Source organism: Aspergillus japonicus (genome assembly GCF_003184785.1).
Source record: "Aspergillus japonicus CBS 114.51 unplaced genomic scaffold BO86scaffold_29, whole genome shotgun sequence".
Taxonomy (NCBI): Eukaryota; Fungi; Ascomycota; class Eurotiomycetes; order Eurotiales; family Aspergillaceae; genus Aspergillus; species Aspergillus japonicus.
This window is the reverse complement of record NW_020291666.1, coordinates 320,371-341,390: the sequence shown is the minus strand read 5'-3', so window position 1 is coordinate 341,390 and position 21,020 is coordinate 320,371. Positions and strand designations below refer to the sequence as shown.

Sequence of the window (21,020 nt, the reverse complement as noted above, 5' to 3'; positions counted from 1 at the left end):
GATATCCACCCTTCCCCAAAGCTCCTTAAAACGGGCCGGTCTCCCCCTCTGGAGCGAGGGCTTTGAGTTTTTCGTGTTTTTCGGGAGGTTCATCCCGCCCTTTTCCACCCGCCACCATGGCGCAACATCCACGCTCCGGTTTTGTTGGACGTTTTATGAATCTTTTGCCTCGCGCACAACGTGAGCAACATGAGCAGCATCATTTCCCCCCCATGACCTCACCGGGGGTTTATCCCCCGACGGCGCCGGGGATGCTGCCGGGCGGAGATTTGGAGGCAATGGGTGCCGCCGCCATGCCACCTCCTGTCCCCCCGCCGCCGTCACCGCCGCAGCAGCAGCAGCCACAACAGCACTACCACCAACAGCAACAGGAACCACAACAGCAACACCCCTACCAACCCTACCACCAACAGCAACAGCAGCACCACAACCCCTATCACCAACAGCAGCAGCAGCAGCAGCAGCAGCAGCAACAACAACAACAACAACCACCCCGCCAACTGACTATCTCCACCACCGACCTCGGATCCCTCATCCCGCCGCAGGACAAACTGCTCGTCTTCCGCGCGTTAACGGGGATCGACAGCATCCCCGCGCTAACGACGCTGCAGCACTACCGCCGCACGGCGCCCAACATCGGCATCTACACGCGCGTCGTCAAGGCGGAGCACTCGGCGGGGCGGCGCTACCGGTTTTTCAGCGTCCTGATCAACGTGTGCCTGGGGATCCAGATCGTGGTGGCGGCGGCCCTGACGGCGCTGGGCGCCGCCAGCGGGCCGCACTCGGCGGTGACGGCGTTCGGGGCGATCAACACGATCATGGCGGGGGTGCTCACCTACCTCAAGGGGTCGGGGTTGCCCGACCGGCTGAAACACTACCAGAACGAGTGGCGCAACATCCGCGAGTACATCGAGCAGCGCGAGCGCGAGCTGTGTCTGAGTGGCTGCGAGCTGGACATCCAGGAGGAGATCCAGATCATCGAGTACATGTACGAGGGGGTGAAGCGCGAGATCGACCAGACGAAGAGCACGGAGAATCGGGCGGCGCCGCGCGAGGGGGGGCCGAACCGGCGGAGGTTCTATCCGCAGCATAGACCGCAGCAGCAGCAGCAGCAGCAGCAGCAGCAGGTGCAGCATCAGATGCAGCAGCAACAGCAACAGCAACAGGGTCCGATGTATCCCCCACCGCAGCCACGCTCGCCACATCCCAGTGAGCCGTATGTGGTGGAGAGGGTTCGGAGTCCAGCGCCGACGGAGGGGTAGCCGTGACGCGATTGTGGCGGTGACTGCTGGCTGCTGGCTGCAATATGATGCATAGTATGACTGATAGTAATGACTGATCCTAATTTGAGTATGCATCATCTAATCCTAATCATCTTTCCTTCGATCGAATCGATTGAAGTATGAACGGGACCCCGATCGAGTCTAGTCAATTCTGAGTACCCCGATCGCGGAACTGGTCCCTTGCCGTCGGAGCTGGCTCTGGCCTCTGATAGGAGCATCCACTCCGAGGATTGTGAGCCCAGCACAGACCGGAGTATAGGTGTCTTAGCAGGAGCACTTATCAACACACCATCCTCAACATGAAAGAAAGACTGGTGCCTAGCCTCGCCTACCTACATCAACAGACTAAGAGGACACTGAGGTATAAATCCGCAATGCCCACCCGCCAAAGCTCAACCCATCACAACAGCCCCTTCTCAATCCATCCGAGATAAGCAAGCTTCTCCAACCACACCAGACACCCTCAATCCCCTATACACACACACCCCTCCACCAAGCCACCAGCCCACCACAAACATGCTCAGCAAAACCCCCCCCTCAATAACCACAGTCACAGCAACAGCCACAGAATCCGACGCCCCCGCCCTCGCCGCCCTGTACTTCACCTGCTTCACCAACGCCGCCCACCGGCGCGTCTTCCCCCCGACCCCGGAGATGCACGCGTGGTGGACCGCCAACCTGCGCCGCAAGATCGCAAGCGGGCGGAGCGTGGTGCTGAAGGTTGTGGCCGTGGACGCAGACCCGCTTCCTGCGGGTGCGGGTAGTAGCACCGATGAGGGGAGTGGGAGTGGAAGCGAGCGTGAGAGTGATAGCTCCGCTACCGGAAGCGGGAGTGGCAGCGATGATGAAGCGGATGCCGAACCTGGCGTAGGATCTGGGGATGATGCAGACGCAAGCGTGGGGAAAGAGGGTAGAAGACGCAGACGCAGCCGCAAAGGGAGAATCGTCGCGTTCGCGGAGTGGGAGCTCCCTTCTTCTTCCGCCTCCATCACCCCTGCGCCTGCGCCTGCGCCTGCGTCTTCCGCCCCAGCTCAAGATCAAGCTCAAGCCCAAGCCCAAAGCCAAAGCCAGCCTCAACCCACCCCGGCAACCCAGACCCAAGCACCAGACTCCAACCTCAACCCCACCCTCCCACCGAACCTCTCCCCCTCCGACGCAGACCTCCTGCACCGCCTCCGCGCGCAAACCACCCGCCACCGCGAGGAGGACATGCGCGGCGTCGAGGGCGGGTATTACTGTACGTCTGCCCCCATCCCTATCCCATGCCATCACTTTACTCTACAGGGGAAATACAGAGGCAATGCCCCCTACCCGGGAATACACCTATTCCCAACAGGGGTTTCTATCCCGTGGTGGCAAACGCATACTAACACCGCGGTGAGGAACAGACCTAAGCATCCTGGGCACCAACCCCGCCTACCGCGGCCAGGGACTGGGATCCCGGCTGCTGGCGTGGGGCATCGCGCGCGCCCGCGCCGAGGGGCGACAGATCTACCTGTGTGCGTCGCGGGAGGGGCGGTCGTTGTACGTGAGGCATGGGTTCGTGCGGGTGTCGGAGGGGGAGGTGGTTGTTGAGGAGGGCGGGGAGCGGAATTGGTTTATGGTTTGGCGGGGATAAACCCTTTCTGTTTTCGTTTTGGATGAGGGGCTTGGTTTTTTGTTTCCCGATGTGGGCTTGGGTTCGATTCTATTCCATCTGTGTCGGGGTAGTGGGTGGGTTGTGTGTATCATGGCTGGAGTGTTGCATAGTGTGGGATATGGTATCGTGGTTTGTAGGGATGCTCGTTTATGGAAGGGTAAGATACATCACACATACTTCATTTCGTACTTCATTTTCATACTTCATATACCATCGTCCATCGTCCATCGTCATGAGCTAACGCCTATCATTTTTACTCTTCTTCCCTAAACTCCCTCCCCACCTAAGCAGCAGCACGACCCTTGGTCTCAGGCACCCCCATCCAAGCCGCACCCATCACCACCCAGACCGCACCGGAGAACCACACCGCCGCGCCGCCGGCAGCACCGCTCTGGAACGTCGTCACGACCGACGCAATCAGCCCGAACAGCCCACCCAGGAAACCCATCACGCCCAGACCGAAACCACGGAAGGGCGCGGCGAACAGCTCCACCGTGTACGTGGTGAGCACGGCCAGGTTGGCGGCCCCCAGGAACGAGAGGATGCACTCGAACGCCAAGAGCGCGTCGCGGGAGCGAGACACCGTCGCCAGGAGCATGAACAGACCCGTCAGGACCGCAATGCTGGCCCCCGTGCGCTTGCGTCCGAGACCCGTGGCCTCGATCAGGAAGCCGGCGAGGATCGGGCCGGGGATGGCGCAGATGGCCACGTACAGGTACCGGCTGTAGAGATACTCCGTGGTCACGGTGGTGGCGGTGACGGAGGCCACGCCCTTGGTGGCGAGGTACGTGCTGATGTAGGTCTTGTGGAGGATGAAGGTCAGGCCGGTGACGGACCAGAGGAGGCACAGTGCCGCAAAGCCGAGAGGGCCGGCGGACGACACCAGGGCTTTGAGGCGCGATTGCCGGCGCGACCCGGGCGTGCGGGCGTCCACGGTCGAGTCGATGCGCGCGAACGACGACTCGTCGAGCCACGTGCGCCGCTTGTTATAGGTGGCCATGTCCTTGACCAGCTGGGTCGCTTCGGCGTCCCGGCGTTTCGAGAGCAGGTATTTCGGTGTCTCGCGGAGCGGGAAGGCGAAGCGGCAGAGGTACAGGAACAGCGTCATGCAGCCGAAGGTCCACCACACGTAGCGCCAGCCCTTGTTGCTAACATGGTGGCAGGAGCTGCTGCTGCTGCTGCTGCTGGTACCGGATTGGGTGGCGCGCGACTGGTGGGAGAGTGCTGTCGCCGTGCTGACTTCGTCGGGGCCAGTGCCGCATGTGTACTCCGCGATGAACGCCCTATACTCGGTTAAACTAGTCTTCATACCAGAAAGAAGCACACTCACCAGCCAACCGCTGACGCCACAAGCTGTCCCAACCCCCAAAAGGCACCTTGGATGGTGACCAAGAACTGGTGCGAGGCAGGAACTGACTCCAGCAGGATCATCGCATCCACGACTTGGTTTCCCGCCACCGCAAAGCCAACAACGAACCCCACCACACAAAGACCCGTAAAGGCGGGCATTCCAGCTCCCACAAGCCCTCCCATGCCCATGAGGACGACAGTGCTGGTAAAGATCCACTTGCGGCCGAGGAAGTCGGACATCCAAGGCCAGGCCGTCGCACCGGTGGTGATCCCAACAAACAAGCTGATGAACAGGTAAGCCTCTTTGTTGTACGAGTAGAAGAATTGCGCCTCGTTGGCAGCGGACGGGGCGATGATGAAGAACGACATCAGCCAGAACTAGAATGTCAGTACCCTTCAACCTTTCACTCATGGTTCAGTGTCTGACTTACACTGTCCAGGAACCATCCGACACTGGTGATCACAAAAAGTAACCACTGGTACAGACCCATGCCCATGTCCAGCAAGGCCTGGTTCAAGAGCGCCGCCTTGGCCGCATAGACCGCGTCCGTTCCCGCCTGGGAAGTCGGGGTGTCGATCGTCGATCCGTAGACATTGGTGTGCGGTCGATCCGAAGGAGACTCCTTGGGGTGCGGCGCTTTCTCGACATCGGCCACCAGCGTGGAGGCAAAGGCACTCTGGGCCTCGATGTTACGCTCATGAGTCACCGGCAGGACCTGTTCCGTCGCCATGTCTGAGTTTTGTCGTGCTCTAACTGACCAAAAAGACGAGCAGAGCACAAGGAAACGGGGAAAACCACCCCGCTTTATGTAGACTGAGGGGCAGGTGTCGACCGGAGCCGGGCCCGACGAGTCACAGGCCCTCAATATCGAAGCATGCCTTATCTGCGGCCCAGTACGTAAAGCTCGACCGCGGAGATCTGTGGCTTGCTGCTCATGGTGACTTTGAGGGATTGGTCAAGCAGTAACTTACAGCCCGTTATCAAGGGCAAGCCAAAAAGCGCCGAGGAGATCTCCAGCCGATTGACCCTTCTTGTGTTCCACACGTTGCTTCCAATCCTCAGACGCAGGGAATCTTTAGAGATTAGTCCCATTGCCCTACAGAAACGCACAAATTCTCAACATTGCCCCGGTCAAGAGGGTAAAACTTCATCCCGCGAGCGGAGATCGGACACAAAAACGGCCCACACCCCCGAGCGGATGGAGCTGGCCCCAGCTGTCAAATAGGAATCGGGCTGCGAGTGGAGGAGTTGCTGCACGTCGGGAACACCATTGGCTGGCGATGCTTGTCTCTGCTGCCAAGATTTGCTGGGTGCTGAGGGTTGCGTTGCCTCTCGACGCTCGTGAGCCGTGGAGCTCGAGGGTCGTGCGATGGTGGTCGAGCAGTGGCCCACAAGTTCAAGTGAGTCCAAAGCTCTAAGTGCGTTAAAGTGTGGGCGGGGCAGACGCGATCCATCGCATGAGCACCGTCCGCAGACATGACTGTCCACATTTCTGAAGGCCCCGATTCATTGTCCATATCCGAGTCGAAGCACAAGCAGGCCAGATGAGTTGAGGTGCAGATGCGATGCGGAATCTAAACCCAGGCCGTTATCGGCGGTAACCGCCATCGGCCGAGATTGCCGTATCAGGCAACCACACCCCTCAGCCTGGAAGCCTCAGGCTTCAACCTCAAGATACATTATTAATCAACACTGTAGAAAACATCACGTCATGGGCCTATCATCTCTTTTACATACTATATCAAGGCCTCATTCGCACCATCCGTAGAGACAGACATGCCTCCCAAACACAACCACTGAATACAACATAGCACCCAAAATGACGCACATCCCCAACATCTTCATGCAAGTCCACCCATCCCATCAGCTACAATCCAACTAACCAACCCCCCCACAGCACCGGCGCAACCGGCTACATCGGCGGCGACGCCCTCTACGCCCTGGTCCAGAAACACCCGGAGTACCAGTACACGGTGCTAGTGCGCAGCGCCGAGAAAGCCCAGGCCGTGCAGGAGCAATACCCCTCCGCGCGGGTGGTCATCGGCGACCTCGATAACTCCGCGCTGCTGGAGAAGGAGAGCGCTGACGCCGATATTGTTCTCCGTACGCTTGTCCAATCCCAATCCCAATCCCTATCCCTATCGCTTATCCCCAGCTCCGGGCTTCCGGCTGCTATGCTAAACCCATAGCGAACCACCAACCAACCCACCCGTCCCCTCCAGCTAACAGGGTGTTGTAACAGATACCGCAGACGCCTCCGACCACGCCGGCGCAGCGAACGCCATCGCTACCGGTCTGGCCAAGGGCCACACCCCACAGAGCCCGGGGTACTGGCTGCACACGGGGGGAACGGGGATCCTGACGTACGCGGACACGGACCGGGACGTGTTCGGCGAGGGGAGCGACAAGGTGTACGACGACTGGGACGGGGTGGACGAGCTACTGCACCTGCCGGCGCATGCGTTCCACCGCAACGTGGACGAGATCGTGCTGGAGACGGGGGCGAAGCGGGGGGACGTCGTGAAGACGGCGTTGGTGTGTCCGCCGACCATCTACGGTACGTATCCACTCCTTTCCCTTCCCTTCCCTTGGGAGCCTCAGCTTTGACTTTATTCTCAACGTGTGTTGTGGAATTCTTGATGACAATTGACAACACCGACAGGAAGAGGGAGAGGCCCCCTCTCCCGCCGCGGCCGGCAAGTCTACGAGCTCGCGCGCGTGACGCTCGAGCTCCAGAAAGCCCCGATCATCGGCGCGGGCAAATCCATCTGGAACAACGTGCACGTGCACGATCTGAGCGATCTGTACGTCTTGCTGGTCGAGGCGGCCGTGGCCGAACGGGAGGGTCGTCAACGCGACGACAATAACAGCAACGAAGAGAACGAACGCTGGGGCGCGCGCGCCTACTACCTCGCCGAGAACGGCGAGCATGTCTGGGGCGAGCTGTCGCGGGCGGTGGCCAAGTATGCGGCCGAGCTGGGGTTCATCGGGCAGTCGAGGGCCGAGCAGATTAGCTTGGAGGATGGGAAGAAATTCGCGGGGTTTGAGTCGCTGAGCTGGGGGTTGAACTCGCGCGGGCGGGCGAGGAGGGCGGCTAAGGTGCTGGGGTGGACACCGGCGCGGCCGAGTCTCGAGGCGACGCTGCCGGAGATCTTGGAGGATGAGCAGCGGAGGTTGCTGAAGTGAAGATCTCCTCGGTGGAGATGTTGATATTGCTGAAGTTGAGAGAGCTCGACGTTTGGTTCAGACGGCGTGCGTGCGATGAGCTTTCAGGCATATAGTGCGGAAAGAAGATACACAGCAACTCTTACAGGTCGACCACGCTTGACATTACTCTGACAGGCAGTCTTACACATCTACAGATTACCAGGCACACTCGATGATCGATGTTATATGCTAGTATTATACGCAGCCGAAGCTCCATGCATGCAATAACAGCACCGCTCAGAAAAATAGACTAACCACAGACGCAGACCGGCAAACAGCCAGTAGATATGCAAGCCTGGACCCGATAACACAAGGAAAGAGAAGCGAGCGCAATCATTCGTAACATCGTAAACAATGGCAAACGGCCCGGATAGGGCCTACGTTGGTACTCCCAGCATCCGAAGACGCTCCCGTAGCGCTTCGACCTCCTCTTCGACCTCCCCCTCGCCCTTCTTATCCTTCAAGGAGATGGACCGATACTCTCCATCTCCGCCTGGCGCGCCGACGGTCACCCAAACAAACTTGCTGCCGCTGCTGCCTGCGTGGGCGCGTTCCTGGGAGCCCTCCCAGAAGATTTCAAGCGCACTGAGACCCTCAGAAGATGACGGCCGCCCTCCTAGCCGCCCTTGCTTAATCCAACCCTTCATGACCTCTTTGATGAAGATGATCTTTTGCATGAATAGATTCGCGTCAAGAACGTCGCGGATTCGGTCGTCCGCCGCACCGGCACTACCGCCATAGGCGATGCTGAGGAACGTCGAAACTTCGTCCGACGCTACAGCCCGTGTGTCAAACCCAGAGGGGTGCATTCTTCCTTTGGCGCTCAGGTACCGCGCAGCCGAAGGTGAAAGGTGATAGAAGTCAACCCACGGTGACGAACTTCTTGTACGCCCTGGAGAGATGACGAGTTTGGTGTGATCCGGGAAGTTGAACTAAAAAGCTGTCAATACGTGGCTCTGCTCGCTCGTGTGATAAGTGCTTACCTGAAATGCGCCGTCTCCAAATCCCCAGACGCCCACATTGCCCAGCCTCTGATAAAACTTGATGAACTGGCCTGGGTTGTCGGTGGCCAATTCATCTTCGACAAGGGTTTCGTCGCCATGTCGACCAAGAGACCCGATCATGTACTTGCCAAACTGATCAACCAACTTGACACGTTTGATCTTCTCCGCATCCGCACGCGCACAGTCAATGCCCGAGTTCGTGCGGACTTTGATACCAGAACCTGACGAGCCACTGGAGGAGCTCTTCACTTCGAATAGTGACGGCGAAATGGACGCTTTCCGAATCCCACCGCGGCATTCGGAAAAGTGCAGATCACAGTTCTCGTAGAATTCCACCGGCTTCCCGTGTCGTGGAATCAGTTGATCGGCTTCCGGGTAGACGTAGTGCCCATCCTCCTGGCTACGGGCTTTGCGGCGAATATGTCTTTCGCCGTCCCGTACCACGACGCCACTCGCTTGCTGGCTGTGCTCAGCCTTGAATAGACACCCAACGCTGCCATCATCCAGCACATAGCCGATGCCGTACCGATTGGTGTAATCTACCCATTTGATGACATACGAGTGAGGCGTTCTACGCAGCCCTGCCCTTCTTCGAGCCGCGGAATGGGGTATCATGTTCGCTAGCATATGTCTCAGGTCGGCATTCACGTCTTCCAGCGATGTCCTTGGAAGTACCTCGCAGGGGTCACTCGAGTGGAAGAGAGGATGAACCCCTAGCGTCGATCGTGGCTTGCTACCCGATGAGGTGGTTGCCTTGCTGCTAGAGCTGCTGGTCGACTGTGAAGACTGTGTCTCAGAACGCACAAGTTTTCGCTCCCCGGTCGAGCCTTCACTGGAGGACTCCTTAGGTTCTGACCTTGGCTTTGGTGCTTCAGTGGGCTCCGCCTTTGGGGCTGAACGGAGTGATGGCTGGCGTGCTTTCACAGGTTTGCTGTCTGCTGTTGCGGACACAGCGCGCTCTTTCACAACCGGCATCGTCTGGGTGCTTTCTTGGCTAGCAGCCTCCAGTCTACGGGACTGTGACCGCGTTTTGCCGATAGTGAGTATGCCGGGCCCATTGCTCGGCAACGCTTGCGGTGGAATATTTCGATCCAAGTCGCGCAACGAGCCAGAATAGGAGGCCGCCACGCCACGCCGCGCTCGGATAGGGCGTTCAGCCAGTCCACCCGTGGGAATCGACGTTGCAGCTGGAACGTGAGACTCAGCACCTCTTCCGTCAGAGACAGCCCGTGCTGTTGCAGCTGGAGGTTCGCAGATCGCGGGTATTTTCCGGACAGATCCTCTGCCAGTAGCAGCCTGCTGCCGGAGCGTCGCCGCGTGGCTCTGAGATTCCTTCCGTCGCTGCTGGGCAGCGGCCAGTGCTGCTTGAGTGCGGGTAAGTGAAGCTGCATTAGCATGTACAGATCCACTGCTTTTCCTGGAGAGCACACTGTCGTCGAATGAGGAACCGTCCTTTCGGGCCAAGAGAGCAGATACCGGGTCGCTCCAATCCCCGTCTGGAACATTGGGATATTTGTACACAATGTCTTCCGGCAACGGAATGACCGGCTGGAAACCTCTTTCCTCCTCAATCAGACACTCAGCATAAGCAGACTTCGCGCAGTTTCTGCCCGCAGCCTTGCGCGCAGAGCCATCCGGTTTTCGGCCCACTCCGCATAGCGTGTAGAACGCGGCTCTACATATGGCATATCGCTGACTTGGGTCGTCCACGTGTTCTATATATCCAGAAAGCTTGTCGTCGTACTCCAAACTATAACCCATCATCATGTGATCGCCACGAGGCTCGTCCGGTCTCAACCAGACAGGCCTGTTGAGACAGCTTCTCGGATCTAGACGTTTCGGTATACAGCCTTCGTACATGCTGAAAAACGGATGCTCAACCAGGTCATCCGGTTCGGGGCGTTCATCTTCTGACAGATTGAGACACGAGCTCACGAGGGTCTTAGCCTCTTCGGGAATGTGGTTGGCGCACTCGGCCCCTTTGGGCCAGACATATGTCAGGTTTCGAACTTTCTTGTAAATCTCTTCTTGCGTTTTAGATTGAAACGGTGGGTAACCTGTAAGCATAGCAAAGCTGCGCACACTTAGCCGGGGGGTTGTTCAACGTAGTTCAGGTTGCTTACCAAATAACACCCAATGACCAGATATCCACCTTCTGAGTGTGTCCACCCTTGCTCCGATCCAGAACCTCCGGCGCAATATAGTTTGGTGTACCGCATAACGTTCTTCTTCGCTTTTCGTCCTTCTCTGATACGATCATCGCTGCCAGGCCGAAGTCGCCGACCTTGATGTCCATGTTCTTGTCCAGAAAGAGGTTCCCCATCTTCAAGTCTCGGTGTGCGACATTCCGCTTGTGCAGATATTTCACTGCACCGCAGAGCTGGACCATAAACCGTCGGACCTCGGGTAGACTCAAGCATTTCCTCTTCCGGACCATATCCATGACCGATCCATTGGGGCATAATTCCAGGATGACATAGATGCAGCTGTCGAAGGCGAAGGCGCGATGGAACTCGACGATATGGGGGTGGCGCATTTTCGAATGAATCTGAAGCTCTGTTCGGAACTGCGCGGCAATGTCAGTTGCCATTCGACAATCAAGCAGCACGCGTTTGGTGTAATACCTTCTCTTGCATCTTCTTCTGGGCCATTTCAGACCGGACCACTTTCATAGCGAAGACGCGGCCATTGCGCAACAGGGTTCCCTCATAGCAGATCGCGAATCCCCCTTTCCCCAGAAACGCACCGGTCGAGTATTGCTCTCCATCCTCCTCGGGCTCAACGACTAACGACGGCGGTGGTGGCGCATGGTTCTTCGACGACGAGGATTTCTGAGCGGCGGCGGCGGCGGCGGCAGCGTTCTTATCCAGCACTTTCCGCTCCATCGACACCTTGGGCCTGATCACTTGGTTGGTGGATCGCGGTGACAATGCGTCCAACATGTTGCACTCACAAGACGTCGCGTCTTATAGTTGGGTATCAATGCTTGCGACCAGAGACAGACCAGCAGCTTCGGGCAAGTAAGTCGGGCGTAGCGAACATCAGATGGGGCGGTCGGAGTAGACGAGGAGGGGTGACTGGGACAACAAGGGGGGTATGGTGAATCGATTGATGCCTGAGTATCTTTGTAGAGGGTTAGTAACGTGAAGCGATAAGATGATATGCGCGTCGCCACTCGGGGAGCTTCAACGCCGGTTCATTGATCAACGGGTCGAGGGACTCTTTCAAGACAGCAGCGGCAGAACCACCGACAAGCAGAGCACGAGGACGGCAAAGACTTCAGGTCAACAACAAGACCTACCTACCGGGAGTCAACAAAATTATGAAACAATGACAATGACGCTCAAAAATACAAAGCCATGTATGTAACGCCGCACAACCCAAAGAGTTTTCGTGTTTGAGGGGGATGGGGGGGGGGGGGGGGGGGGGGGAGGGGGGGGCGACGGTTCAGCAGGTGTCCGGTAGGGATAAGTAAGTATTCAAGGAAGACCAAGGAGAAAGTTCCCCCGGCCGGCTGGGCTTGCCAAACGGATTACCCGAAACGGCAATCGATAAACATTGATCCGACTGCCGCAACAACGGCCACATTGCTGACATCAGCAGGTATTGTCTCGGCAATTATGCACCAGTAATGCTTACTTACTGAAGTGCGGGCACATGCTTGTCGATGCCTGATAATCCAGACCGATTTCCATCAATATGTGACCCATCCAAGCCGATAGCCAGCCGCAATGCATGAAGATCTCCAAACCACACCTCATTAACCACACCCTGCATGGATTCTATTCATACCAATCCCTTTGACTATTTCTAATCCTTCTTTCCCTATTGGATTTTCATCATGTCTCTCACTCTCAAACTCTCCTCCCTGGTCATCCGCACACTCTCGAAGCCGATTGCCGTAAGCTCCTCTCCTCTCCTCTCCCCATCTGACTCCGCCTCGCCGACCTATCCTCGACTGAATGACTACTTGACTGACCACCTGCGAAGAACCAACTCAAAGCACAGGCTCGCGAACATGAACGCTTCCGCCGGATCTGCGTCTCCATGGCGCAAGGGCTGCACCGCATCGACATGCGCCTCCGCCTAGGCAGCCTGCGCGACACGGCCGCATCGCAGAAACGGGCGGCGGCCGAGGCGGAGCTTCGCAAGCTCAAACCCACCTCCCCGACGGCCAAGACCGAGGCCGAGACCAAGGCGGAAGAGGCGGCGCTCGCCAAGGTCCAGGAGGCGGCCAAACCGGCGCCCAAGCCGCACATCCGGCCGCTGTCAGAGTCCAAGGCCATCGAATCCGGTGCGACGTTCATCAGCGAGACGTTCCTGTTCCTGGTGGCGGGCGGCTTGATCGTGTTCGAATCGTGGCGGTCGCGCCGGAAGGAGACAACGCGCCGGGAGGACGTGGAGAGCCGGCTGGCGGAGCTGGAGCAGACGGAGAAGGCGACGCGGGAGGCGCTGATCGCGCTGGAGAAGGAGCTGCTGCAGCTGAAGGCCAAGCATGGGGAGCTGTCCAAGTCTTCGAAGCGAATCCTGCCGCGCTGGGTGTGGGAAGAGCCGGAGGAGACGGCTGAGGAGGTCGAGACTCCAGGGTTGCTCACCCGTGTTGCGTCGTTGTTCTCGTTCGGGGAGAGCGCGGAACAGCAAGCTGAAGCGGTAGTCAGTGAGAGCAAGAGTGTCGGCCCGACATCGACCAGTGATGCGCAACAGTCTGCACCAGTGGCGTTGGCCACTCCGGTGGGCCGTGAGGGGAATGCAGCAGAGTCGAGAAAGGCTTAGTGGGCGCCTGGTTGTCTTGATGACGGTTCTGTATATATAATGAGATAGATATTGGGGAGATATATCGGGGAGAGTACATGGTTTGGTGTTACTTCTGGATACCCTTTGTATATTACCGCGTGGAAGGGAGGAGGTTGGACTGGTGCCGGTTCTAGATATATAGAAGCGGGATGCTGTCCCGCCTAGACTTAATCAACTCCTCTCTGATACAAACACACTGCTCACTGGCAGTCATCTATGTCTGACGGCTGCTCACGAATAATGGAAAATTTCACCGGCATTCCAGGGATTTTCAGCTCCTCTCTCCGCGAGCAGCCCATGTGGAAAGTCATAGGGCCGATCTTGTCCACTTCGACGGTTATGAGAGGTCTGCTACCATCATCAAGGACGAATCAGCAACTGATTGAGATCGAGATCAGACTCCACACTACGAGACATAGATTTCCAGTTCCCATTGCGACACAGTTCAGGGTCTCTCGCAATCCTTCTTCTAACTCCTACATCCCTTGAACCGTGCAATCGGCAGGACACTCTATATCGCTTGAATCAACTCGCACAGCACAGAGATCGCTGCTCTCGAAGAATTGCCGTAGCTTATCTGCTGTCAGATACACCATTCATCAGCGCAAGCGGTGTTTCCAGTCTCAATGGATGGGTGGCACTGGAAATAATGTGATTGATTCTCCCCGCACCAGAACCTCACCATGAATCTGAATATATATCTCGGTAGAATGTTCGAATCCCTCCCCGCTATGATGCCCATCATCCCGATCGCAGACGCTTCATGCCTCCTGTCCTCGATCCAGGAATACATCAGCAATCTCCAAGATATGCCTGGTCCACGTGCGAGCCCTGCACCGGTGCAGGGTATATGACGTTGGCCGTGGACGACGGCTCCACTTGCATTGAATGTCATCCAGGGTACGGAGCAGAGGAATGTTGTTGTCTAAAAGGCTACGCAACCCGCAGTCGGCTGGATTTCGTGTTTTGGGCACGTTTCTACTAGGTCTTGTTATGAGTGTAAGTACTGTCCATCCCTTCTTTCCAGAAGACAACCCTGAATGGTGCAAGTCTCTTGTGGTGGCCCAATGTCTGCGACAAGACTATTGATCCAGGGGTAGGATGAGGGATATATCCGAGCAGTGGGGCACGGCGAGATTGCTCCGACGGTGGTCAGGGTGGCCCGAAGGACGGTGTCCCAATGGTGATGGAGAATACACTTCGTGAATCGGACTGGCAATTTACAAGGAATTGACCCTTTCTGACTCCTTATCGGGCATTGTCAATGGGTAGAGAAAAAGTCCCAGAGACTGGCTAGAACGGCGAGGTGAGACGGACTGCAGGCGTGACGTAGTGAGGGGGAAGTAATCCCGCACTTGGGCAGGAAAACAAAAATAGTTCCAGCCACATATACTCAGTAGATGTGATCTGGGCTATCGCAGCTTGTATCCTTGAATAGTCCCGAATTTCACGACCTAGGAGGGAGACAAGATGGAAGAGTTTAGCGTCAGGGTCCGAGGCAAGCGGTTTGCGATGTGCGATTTGCCTCTAGGCAGAATCCACTTCCTAGAAGGACGTTTTGTTGTCCAAGACAGACAGAAAGAGGAAATGAATCCATAGTTGGAGATTGATTGCGCGTATTCGGCTGAGTAAGAAAGGCCCCGAGAGAAAAGTTAACTAATCCTAGTGTGGCGCAGGCCCCATCGGCAGCGAGGAACCGCCCATCAACTGTACTAGTTAATTCGTCCTCGACGGTCCGCAGTCAGTCAGTCGGTCATCTCCTCCTCCTCCTCCACACAGGCACCATTCGTCATTCTTCCTCCCTCTCTCCTCCGTATAGACCCTCTTTCTCTTTCCCCTCCCCCTCTCTCCTATCTTCTAGATCTACTCTTTACAATCATCTCTCCTTGAATTTCTGGAATGAACCATCCCCCTCATTGCGTTCATTCCTGATTCACTCCCAAACACGATACACTCTATACCACCGTCCGCACTGATAGGACAGATATCTTGACGCTTGGGCGCAAGTTCCGGGCTGATCGGAACCCACAAAACTCACAACAAATATGGTGAGTTGGATGCCTCCAGCCATCTATCACCGACGGACACCCTCACATTACCAATCCACTCGAACTCCGCTGACCCCGATCCTCCATTAGGGACACTCGCGACGTCCGGCCGGCGGGGAGAAGAAGAGGTTCGGTCGCTCCAAGGCGGCGGATGTGGGCGACGGACGACAAGCGGGCAAGCCGCAGGTCAAGAAGGCCACCTTCGAGAGCACAAAGAAGAAGGAAATTGGCGTTTCCGATCTCACGCTGCTCAGTAAGATCTCCAATGAGGCGATCAACGATAACCTGAAGCTCCGCTTCGAACACGATGAAATCTACGTAAGCCGGCCACCACTTCCCCTCCCCCTCCCCATCCCCCTCCCCCAGCCCAGTCGCACAGCCAAGCGCTGCGAGCATGTCTCACTAACCATGCGTCTCAATGCTCAAATAGACTTATATCGGACATGTGTTGGTGTCCGTCAACCCTTTCCGCGATTGTAAGTGCCGTTGCCCCTGAAACCTACCCTCCCCGCCCCCGCCGGTCGCGTGCCTGACCCTTTCCGCATAGTGGGGATCTATACCGATCAAGTACTCGACTCCTACCGGGGCAAGAACCGACTCGAAGTCCCGCCCCATGTATTCGCCGTCGCCGAATCCGCCTACTACAACATGAAGTCATACAAGGATAATCAGTGTGTGATTATTTCAGGAGAGTCGGGTGCCGGAAAGACGGAGGCGGCTAAGCGCCTGATGCAGTACATCGCCAACGTATCGGGGGGTACCGACTCGTCGATCCAGCAGACGAAAGACATGGTTTTGGCCACCAACCCGTTACTGGAATCTTTTGGTAATGCAAAGACGCTGCGCAACAACAACTCGTCGCGGTTCGGAAAGTACTTGGAGTTGGAATTCAACGCCCAGGGAGAGCCCGTGGGTGCCAACATTACGAACTACTTGCTGGAGAAATCGAGAGTTGTGGGTCAGATCACCAATGAGCGAAACTTCCACATCTTCTACCAATTCACCAAAGCTGCGCCGCAAAAATACAGAGGTATGTTGCAGTGGGGAGGAATCGGGTGGAACGCAGCTGACACATTGGGTAGACAATTTCGGTGTACAACAACCCCAGTCCTACGTATATACGAGTCGCTCGAAGTGTTTCGATGTGCCAGGGGTTGATGATGCGGCGGAGTTCCGGGATACTTTGAACGCAATGGGTGTCATTGGTATGAGCGAACCCGAACAAGACAACGTGTTCCGAATGTTGGCTGCCATTCTGTGGATCGGAAATGTCACATTCGCCGAAGATGATGCAGGAAACGCCGCCATCACGGATCAGTCGGTTGTCGATTTCGTCGCATATCTGCTAGAGGTTGATGCTGCCCAGGTCAACAAGGCGCTCACCATCCGTCTGATGGAGACTGCCCGTGGCGGCCGCAGAGGGTCGGTCTACGAGGTTCCCTTGAACACGGTACAAGCCGTGGCTGTCCGCGATGCATTGGCCAAAGCCATCTACTTCAACTTGTTTGACTGGATTGTGGGACGTGTCAACTCGTCGCTGACCGCCCGAGGTGCGATCACCAACTCGATCGGTATCTTGGATATTTATGGGTTCGAGATTTTCGAGAAGAATTCGTTCGAACAGCTGTGCATCAACTACGTCAACGAAAAGCTGCAGCAGATTTTCATTCAGTTGACCTTGAAGGCGGAGCAGGATGAATATGCGCGCGAGCAGATTCAATGGACTCCGATCAAGTACTTCGACAACAAGGTCGTGTGTTCGCTGATCGAAGACAAGCGGCCCCCCGGTGTCTTTGCTGCGCTCAACGACGCTTGCGCTACCGCACACGCCGATTCGAGCGCGGCGGACAACACCTTTGTTGGAAGACTCAACTTCTTGGGTCAGAACCCGAACTTTGAGAGCCGCCAAGGTCAATTTATTGTTAAGCACTATGCGGGTGATGTCAGCTACGCTGTGGAAGGAATGACCGACAAGAACAAGGATCAACTGCTCAAGGATCTGTTGAACCTTGTGGGTTCCAGTGGCAACCAGTTCGTCCACACATTGTTCCCCAATCAGGTCAACCAGGACGACAAGAGACGCCCACCGACTGCAAGCGATAAGATCAAGGCTTCTGCTAACGATCTCGTGGCAACTCTGATGAAGGCTCAGCCGTCGTATATCCGCACGATCAAGCCGAACGATAACAAGGCCCCCAGGGAGTATAATGTGGGCAATGTTCTGCATCAGATCAAATATCTGGGATTGCAGGAGAACGTTCGGATTCGTCGTGCAGGTTTCGCCTACCGTCAAACCTTTGACAAATTCGTGGAGCGGTTCTACCTTTTGTCGCCCAAGACATCGTACGCTGGTGACTACACGTGGACAGGCGATGCCGAGTCTGGTGCTCGTCAGATCCTGAAGGATACCAGCATTCCCACCGAAGAGTACCAGATGGGTATCACCAAGGTCTTCGTCAAGACTCCGGAGACATTGTTCGCGCTGGAGGCCATGCGCGACCGCTACTGGCACAACATGGCGATCCGGATCCAGCGCGCTTGGCGCAATTACCTGCGCTACCGGACCGAGTGCGCTATTCGCATCCAGCGCTTCTGGCGTCGGATGACCGGTGGGCTTGAGTTCATCAAGCTGCGTGACCAGGGTCACCAGGTGCTGCAGGGCCGTAAAGAGCGTCGGAGGATGAGTCTGCTCGGCTCGCGTCGGTTCTTGGGCGATTACGTCGGGATCGGCAACAAGGGTGGACCCGGGGAGATGATCCGTAACGGTGCAGGCATTAGCGGTATGTGTGGTGCGCTTTGCACTCGGCATGAACTCGGCTGACGAATCCAGGATCGGAGAATATTCTTTTCTCGTGTCGTGGAGAGGTTTTGGTGTCCAAGTTCGGACGGTCCAGCAAGCCTTCACCTCGCATTCTCGTTTTGGTACGTTGCACCTCCCAGATTTCTGAGCGTGGACTAACCAAAGCAGACAAACCGACATGTATATATTGTAGCGCAAACGTTTGTCAACAACCAGCTCCAGATCTCGTCGGAGACGACGGTACCAATTGGTGCTATCAAGTCCGTCAGCACGTCCAATTGCCGGGATGACTGGTTCTCTCTGGTGGTGGGCGGACAGGAGCCCGATCCTCTGGTGAACTGCGTTTTCAAGACGGAATTCTTCACCCATCTCAGCAACGCGCTCCGTGGCCAGCTCAACCTGAAGATCGCCGACCAGTAAGTGACTTCCTGAGTTGCGATGATGGCAGTTACTGACGCCGTGTAGCATCGAATACAACAAGAAACCCGGCAAGCTGGCCACCGTGAAGGTGGTCAAGGATCCAGGATCGTCGAACGTGGACAGCTACAAGAGTAGCACGATCCACACCAGTGCCGGCGAGCCCGCCACTTCGGTCTCCAAGCCCACCCCCCGCCCGAAGCAGGTCGCCGCACGACCCGTCACGACAGGCAAGTTGCTGCGGCCTGGCGGACCGGGCGGTGGCCCGTCGAAGCTGGCGTCGCGACCTGCCCCGGCGCGCCAGCCCCTACCTCAGCAGCCAGCAGCAGCAGCAGCAGCAGCAGCCGTGCAACCACCCCCACCAGCGCCTCAACCTGCCGCTCAGGCCCGCCCGGTGCCTCAGCCTGTGGCCGCCGTAGCCGCCGCGTCGCATGCCCGCACTGCATCATCCGGATCAGTACGAGCCCCCCCACCTCCTCCGCCCGCGGGCCCCCCCGCCCCGAAGAAGGCCACAGCCAAGGTCCTGTACGACTTCAACAGCGACCGGTCGAACGAGCTGTCCATCCGCGCCGGCGAGATCGTGCAGATCGTGTCCAAAGAGGGCAACGGTAAGCCAACCTCCATTTCGATAACCACAGCCCCATACTAACAAGACACCCCCCAGGCTGGTGGCTCTGCATGAACATGACCACCGCCGTCCAAGGCTGGACCCCAGAAGCCTACCTCGAAGAACAAGTCGTCGCCGCCGCTCCGACGCCCAAACCCGCGCCCCCGCCCCCTCCCCCGGCCTCCGCACGCGCCAGCCCCATCCCCGCGACCAACGGCGCCGCCGCGGCCGCAAAAGCCAAAGCCAAGCCCGCGCCCCCCGCGCCGCCGATGAAACGGCCCAACATGGCCGGCCGCAAGATGGCGCCGGCCCCGCCCCCGGCCCCCCGCGATAGCGCGGTGAGCATGAACTCGGCGCACGACTCGTCTGGGGGCAGCGGTCGGGCGACGCCGAATAGCGCGTCCAACGCCAGTCTGGCGGGTGGGTTGGCGGAGGCGCTGAAAGCGAGGCAGAATGCGATGCAGGGACATCATCAGGACGATGATGATGATTGGTAGGTCGTTTTGTCTCGGTTGGTGCGGTTACGATGAGTGGGAGATGCTGGTTGAAGAGAAGGGGGTAGTGGGGCAAAGTGTTGGTTGGTTGGTTGGTTGGTTGGTTGGTTGATTTCTTTTATACCCGGATAGCTGGGAGAAGTTCAATAGATGCGTTTTCTTTTCTTTTTTTTGTGCTGTTGATTGTGTGAGGTGAGTCGGGGTTTAGAAAATGGGACAGTAGATACGCATATGCATGTCTAGGAATACATACAGTACATATAACTGCAGATTCCCAAACCAGACGATCATCGATCGACTAGAAGGCTTTATCTGAACTACTTACTATGTTATGTGTATATGAGTGGCCCGGTGGGGGCGCGGCGGACGAGCCGACGTCCAGAAATTATCAGGATACCCCCAACCCCAAGCTTCTAGAAACCTTTAGCAGCAGAATGGCCAGTCGTGGTGGAATGGGTCGCTTCGCGTCGTGCGGCGCGGCTCTCCCGCAGGATCAAAATGATATTCGAGCCGGCTCGACCCAAGCACCTCCTCCACATCCACATCGAGATAATGCGCGTGTCCGTGCAGCAACGCCTCAAAGAAACGGACGGTACGGGCAAGGCCCAGAGTCTTCGGTAAGACTCTCGATGATTGCGGAATTGGTTGGTCTTTGGGTCTTTGGGTCTTTGATCTGAAGGGCTTGAAGTGAACAGAAAGGAAAGCTGGGAAGGAACCACCCGGCCGGCAACATCATCTACTATAGGAGGGAGGAACTTCACGTTAGTAGCCTCTAAGTTGACCTAACCTTGAAACGGATGGTGTGGTTCCTCCTGTGAGAAGTTTATGGTCGGAGATCTGAGATGTTGCAACCGCTGGCTGACTTCCTTGGAGCATATCAAGCACGAATCACGCAGGATCACGTCTGTCTTTGTAATTGGTCACTCACTATATGCGTGAAAATCCCAAGGCAAAATGACGCTCTCCATCCTCGTGGGCAGGCAGGAATTGAATCATACCACTGAGCTACATCACCCAGAAAGTAACAAGATACTAGAAAACAACAAAATGGGAAACCAAAAATCGGGTTCATAAATCATCAGGACCAGGTAGGATACGATATATAGGTACAACACCCCAACCAAGCTTATCCCACAAGCTCTCGCTGCCTGCTCCCCCCCCTCACATTACTCTCCTTTCTCCACCACCTCGTTTGGATCAATGACATCTGCAACATAAAAGATTATATCCAAGAAAAAAAAGTGAACTTCGCTTGCGCATGATTTCCGAGGGAGTTGTCCTCTGCCTCAACACACACCCCAAAAAAAAAAGCCAAAATGTACAACACAATAAACAATCATCTTAGCACGCATCGACTTATTTACCCAGAATATGGA

The 21,020-nt window shown here is 56.7% G+C and overlaps 8 protein-coding genes across 8 annotated transcripts; 6 read left to right on the top strand and 2 right to left on the bottom strand.

Moving 5' to 3' along the window:
- Nucleotides 1-500: 500 nt before the first annotated feature.
- On the top strand, nt 501-1,109 carry BO86DRAFT_285213 (uncharacterized protein; the record flags this gene model as incomplete). The annotated part of the gene is made up of 1 exon (XM_025667353.1): nt 501-1,109. A coding segment is annotated over one exon (609 nt), but the record flags the coding sequence as incomplete, so codon positions are not given.
- A 422-nt stretch (nt 1,110-1,531) lies between these two features.
- BO86DRAFT_108595 (GNAT family N-acetyltransferase) lies at nt 1,532-3,053 on the top strand. Its single transcript, XM_025665906.1, has 2 exons — nt 1,532-2,520; nt 2,672-3,053. The coding sequence occupies exons 1-2, from the start codon at nt 1,800-1,802 to the stop codon at nt 2,899-2,901; spliced, it is 951 nt and encodes a 316-aa protein (XP_025527033.1). The 5' UTR covers nt 1,532-1,799; the 3' UTR covers nt 2,902-3,053.
- Nucleotides 3,032-5,246, bottom strand: BO86DRAFT_431693 (MFS general substrate transporter). Its single transcript, XM_025675770.1, has 3 exons — nt 4,704-5,246; nt 4,253-4,650; nt 3,032-4,094 (listed from the first exon to the last, which is right to left on the bottom strand). The coding sequence occupies exons 1-3, from the start codon at nt 5,001-5,003 to the stop codon at nt 3,206-3,208; spliced, it is 1,587 nt and encodes a 528-aa protein (XP_025527032.1). The 5' UTR covers nt 5,004-5,246; the 3' UTR covers nt 3,032-3,205.
- Nucleotides 5,247-5,994: 748 nt separating this feature from the next.
- On the top strand, nt 5,995-7,695 carry BO86DRAFT_363756 (nucleoside-diphosphate-sugar epimerase). Its single transcript, XM_025669985.1, has 4 exons — nt 5,995-6,118; nt 6,171-6,376; nt 6,516-6,830; nt 6,936-7,695. Exons 1-4 carry the CDS (start codon nt 6,093-6,095, stop codon nt 7,457-7,459), a joined length of 1,071 nt encoding a protein of 356 aa, XP_025527031.1. The 5' UTR covers nt 5,995-6,092; the 3' UTR covers nt 7,460-7,695.
- Nucleotides 7,696-7,718: 23 nt separating this feature from the next.
- Nucleotides 7,719-11,891, bottom strand: BO86DRAFT_389848 (uncharacterized protein). Its single transcript, XM_025672238.1, has 5 exons — nt 11,790-11,891; nt 11,109-11,607; nt 10,608-11,050; nt 8,464-10,558; nt 7,719-8,412 (listed from the first exon to the last, which is right to left on the bottom strand). The coding sequence occupies exons 2-5, from the start codon at nt 11,424-11,426 to the stop codon at nt 7,858-7,860; spliced, it is 3,411 nt and encodes a 1,136-aa protein (XP_025527030.1). The 5' UTR covers nt 11,427-11,607; nt 11,790-11,891; the 3' UTR covers nt 7,719-7,857.
- A 293-nt stretch (nt 11,892-12,184) lies between these two features.
- Nucleotides 12,185-13,427, top strand: BO86DRAFT_340326 (OPA3 family protein). The gene is made up of 2 exons (XM_025669042.1): nt 12,185-12,385; nt 12,475-13,427. The coding sequence occupies exons 1-2, from the start codon at nt 12,326-12,328 to the stop codon at nt 13,255-13,257; spliced, it is 843 nt and encodes a 280-aa protein (XP_025527029.1). The 5' UTR covers nt 12,185-12,325; the 3' UTR covers nt 13,258-13,427.
- Nucleotides 13,428-13,498: 71 nt separating this feature from the next.
- On the top strand, nt 13,499-14,168 carry BO86DRAFT_363747 (uncharacterized protein). Its single transcript, XM_025669984.1, has 3 exons — nt 13,499-13,624; nt 13,677-13,929; nt 13,988-14,168. The coding sequence occupies exons 1-3, from the start codon at nt 13,519-13,521 to the stop codon at nt 14,130-14,132; spliced, it is 504 nt and encodes a 167-aa protein (XP_025527028.1). The 5' UTR covers nt 13,499-13,518; the 3' UTR covers nt 14,133-14,168.
- Nucleotides 14,169-15,050: 882 nt separating this feature from the next.
- Nucleotides 15,051-19,896, top strand: BO86DRAFT_389846 (class I myosin myoA). Its single transcript, XM_025672237.1, has 9 exons — nt 15,051-15,326; nt 15,417-15,644; nt 15,757-15,802; nt 15,874-16,356; nt 16,409-18,106; nt 18,157-18,248; nt 18,295-18,542; nt 18,592-19,151; nt 19,208-19,896. Exons 1-9 carry the CDS (start codon nt 15,324-15,326, stop codon nt 19,645-19,647), a joined length of 3,798 nt encoding a protein of 1,265 aa, XP_025527027.1. The 5' UTR covers nt 15,051-15,323; the 3' UTR covers nt 19,648-19,896.
- Nucleotides 19,897-21,020: the final 1,124 nt, after the last annotated feature.

Excerpts from the sequence above, each read along its gene's own strand:
- BO86DRAFT_108595 (XM_025665906.1), top strand. The coding sequence starts at position 1,800 with ATGCTCAGCAAAACCCCCCCCTCAATAACCACAGTCACAGCAACAGCC. Across the intron at positions 2,521-2,671 it reads CGTCGAGGGCGGGTATTACT|ACCTAAGCATCCTGGGCACC; the intron begins GTACGTCTGCCC and ends GGTGAGGAACAG.
- BO86DRAFT_431693 (XM_025675770.1), bottom strand. The coding sequence starts at position 5,003 with ATGGCGACGGAACAGGTCCTGCCGGTGACTCATGAGCGTAACATCGAG. Across the intron at positions 4,651-4,703 it reads TCGGATGGTTCCTGGACAGT|TTCTGGCTGATGTCGTTCTT; the intron begins GTAAGTCAGACA and ends CTGACATTCTAG. Across the intron at positions 4,095-4,252 it reads GTGGCGTCAGCGGTTGGCTG|CAGCAGCTCCTGCCACCATG; the intron begins GTGAGTGTGCTT and ends CAGCAGCAGCAG.
- BO86DRAFT_363756 (XM_025669985.1), top strand. The coding sequence starts at position 6,093 with ATGACGCACATCCCCAACATCTTCAT. Across the intron at positions 6,119-6,170 it reads CACATCCCCAACATCTTCAT|CACCGGCGCAACCGGCTACA; the intron begins GCAAGTCCACCC and ends ACCCCCCCACAG. Across the intron at positions 6,377-6,515 it reads TGACGCCGATATTGTTCTCC|ATACCGCAGACGCCTCCGAC; the intron begins GTACGCTTGTCC and ends GTGTTGTAACAG.
- BO86DRAFT_389848 (XM_025672238.1), bottom strand. The coding sequence starts at position 11,426 with ATGTTGGACGCATTGTCACCGCGATCCACCAACCAAGTGATCAGGCCC. Across the intron at positions 11,051-11,108 it reads AGAAGAAGATGCAAGAGAAG|TTCCGAACAGAGCTTCAGAT; the intron begins GTATTACACCAA and ends ATTGCCGCGCAG. Across the intron at positions 8,413-8,463 it reads TTGGAGACGGCGCATTTCAG|TTCAACTTCCCGGATCACAC; the intron begins GTAAGCACTTAT and ends ACAGCTTTTTAG.
- BO86DRAFT_340326 (XM_025669042.1), top strand. The coding sequence starts at position 12,326 with ATGTCTCTCACTCTCAAACTCTCCTCCCTGGTCATCCGCACACTCTCG. Across the intron at positions 12,386-12,474 it reads CACTCTCGAAGCCGATTGCC|AACCAACTCAAAGCACAGGC; the intron begins GTAAGCTCCTCT and ends CCACCTGCGAAG.
- BO86DRAFT_363747 (XM_025669984.1), top strand. The coding sequence starts at position 13,519 with ATGGAAAATTTCACCGGCATTCCAGGGATTTTCAGCTCCTCTCTCCGC. Across the intron at positions 13,625-13,676 it reads CACTTCGACGGTTATGAGAG|ACTCCACACTACGAGACATA; the intron begins GTCTGCTACCAT and ends GATCGAGATCAG. Across the intron at positions 13,930-13,987 it reads TGGGTGGCACTGGAAATAAT|AATGTTCGAATCCCTCCCCG; the intron begins GTGATTGATTCT and ends ATATCTCGGTAG.
- BO86DRAFT_389846 (XM_025672237.1), top strand. Across the intron at positions 15,803-15,873 it reads CGTCAACCCTTTCCGCGATT|TGGGGATCTATACCGATCAA; the intron begins GTAAGTGCCGTT and ends CTTTCCGCATAG. Across the intron at positions 18,543-18,591 it reads AACCTGAAGATCGCCGACCA|CATCGAATACAACAAGAAAC; the intron begins GTAAGTGACTTC and ends GACGCCGTGTAG.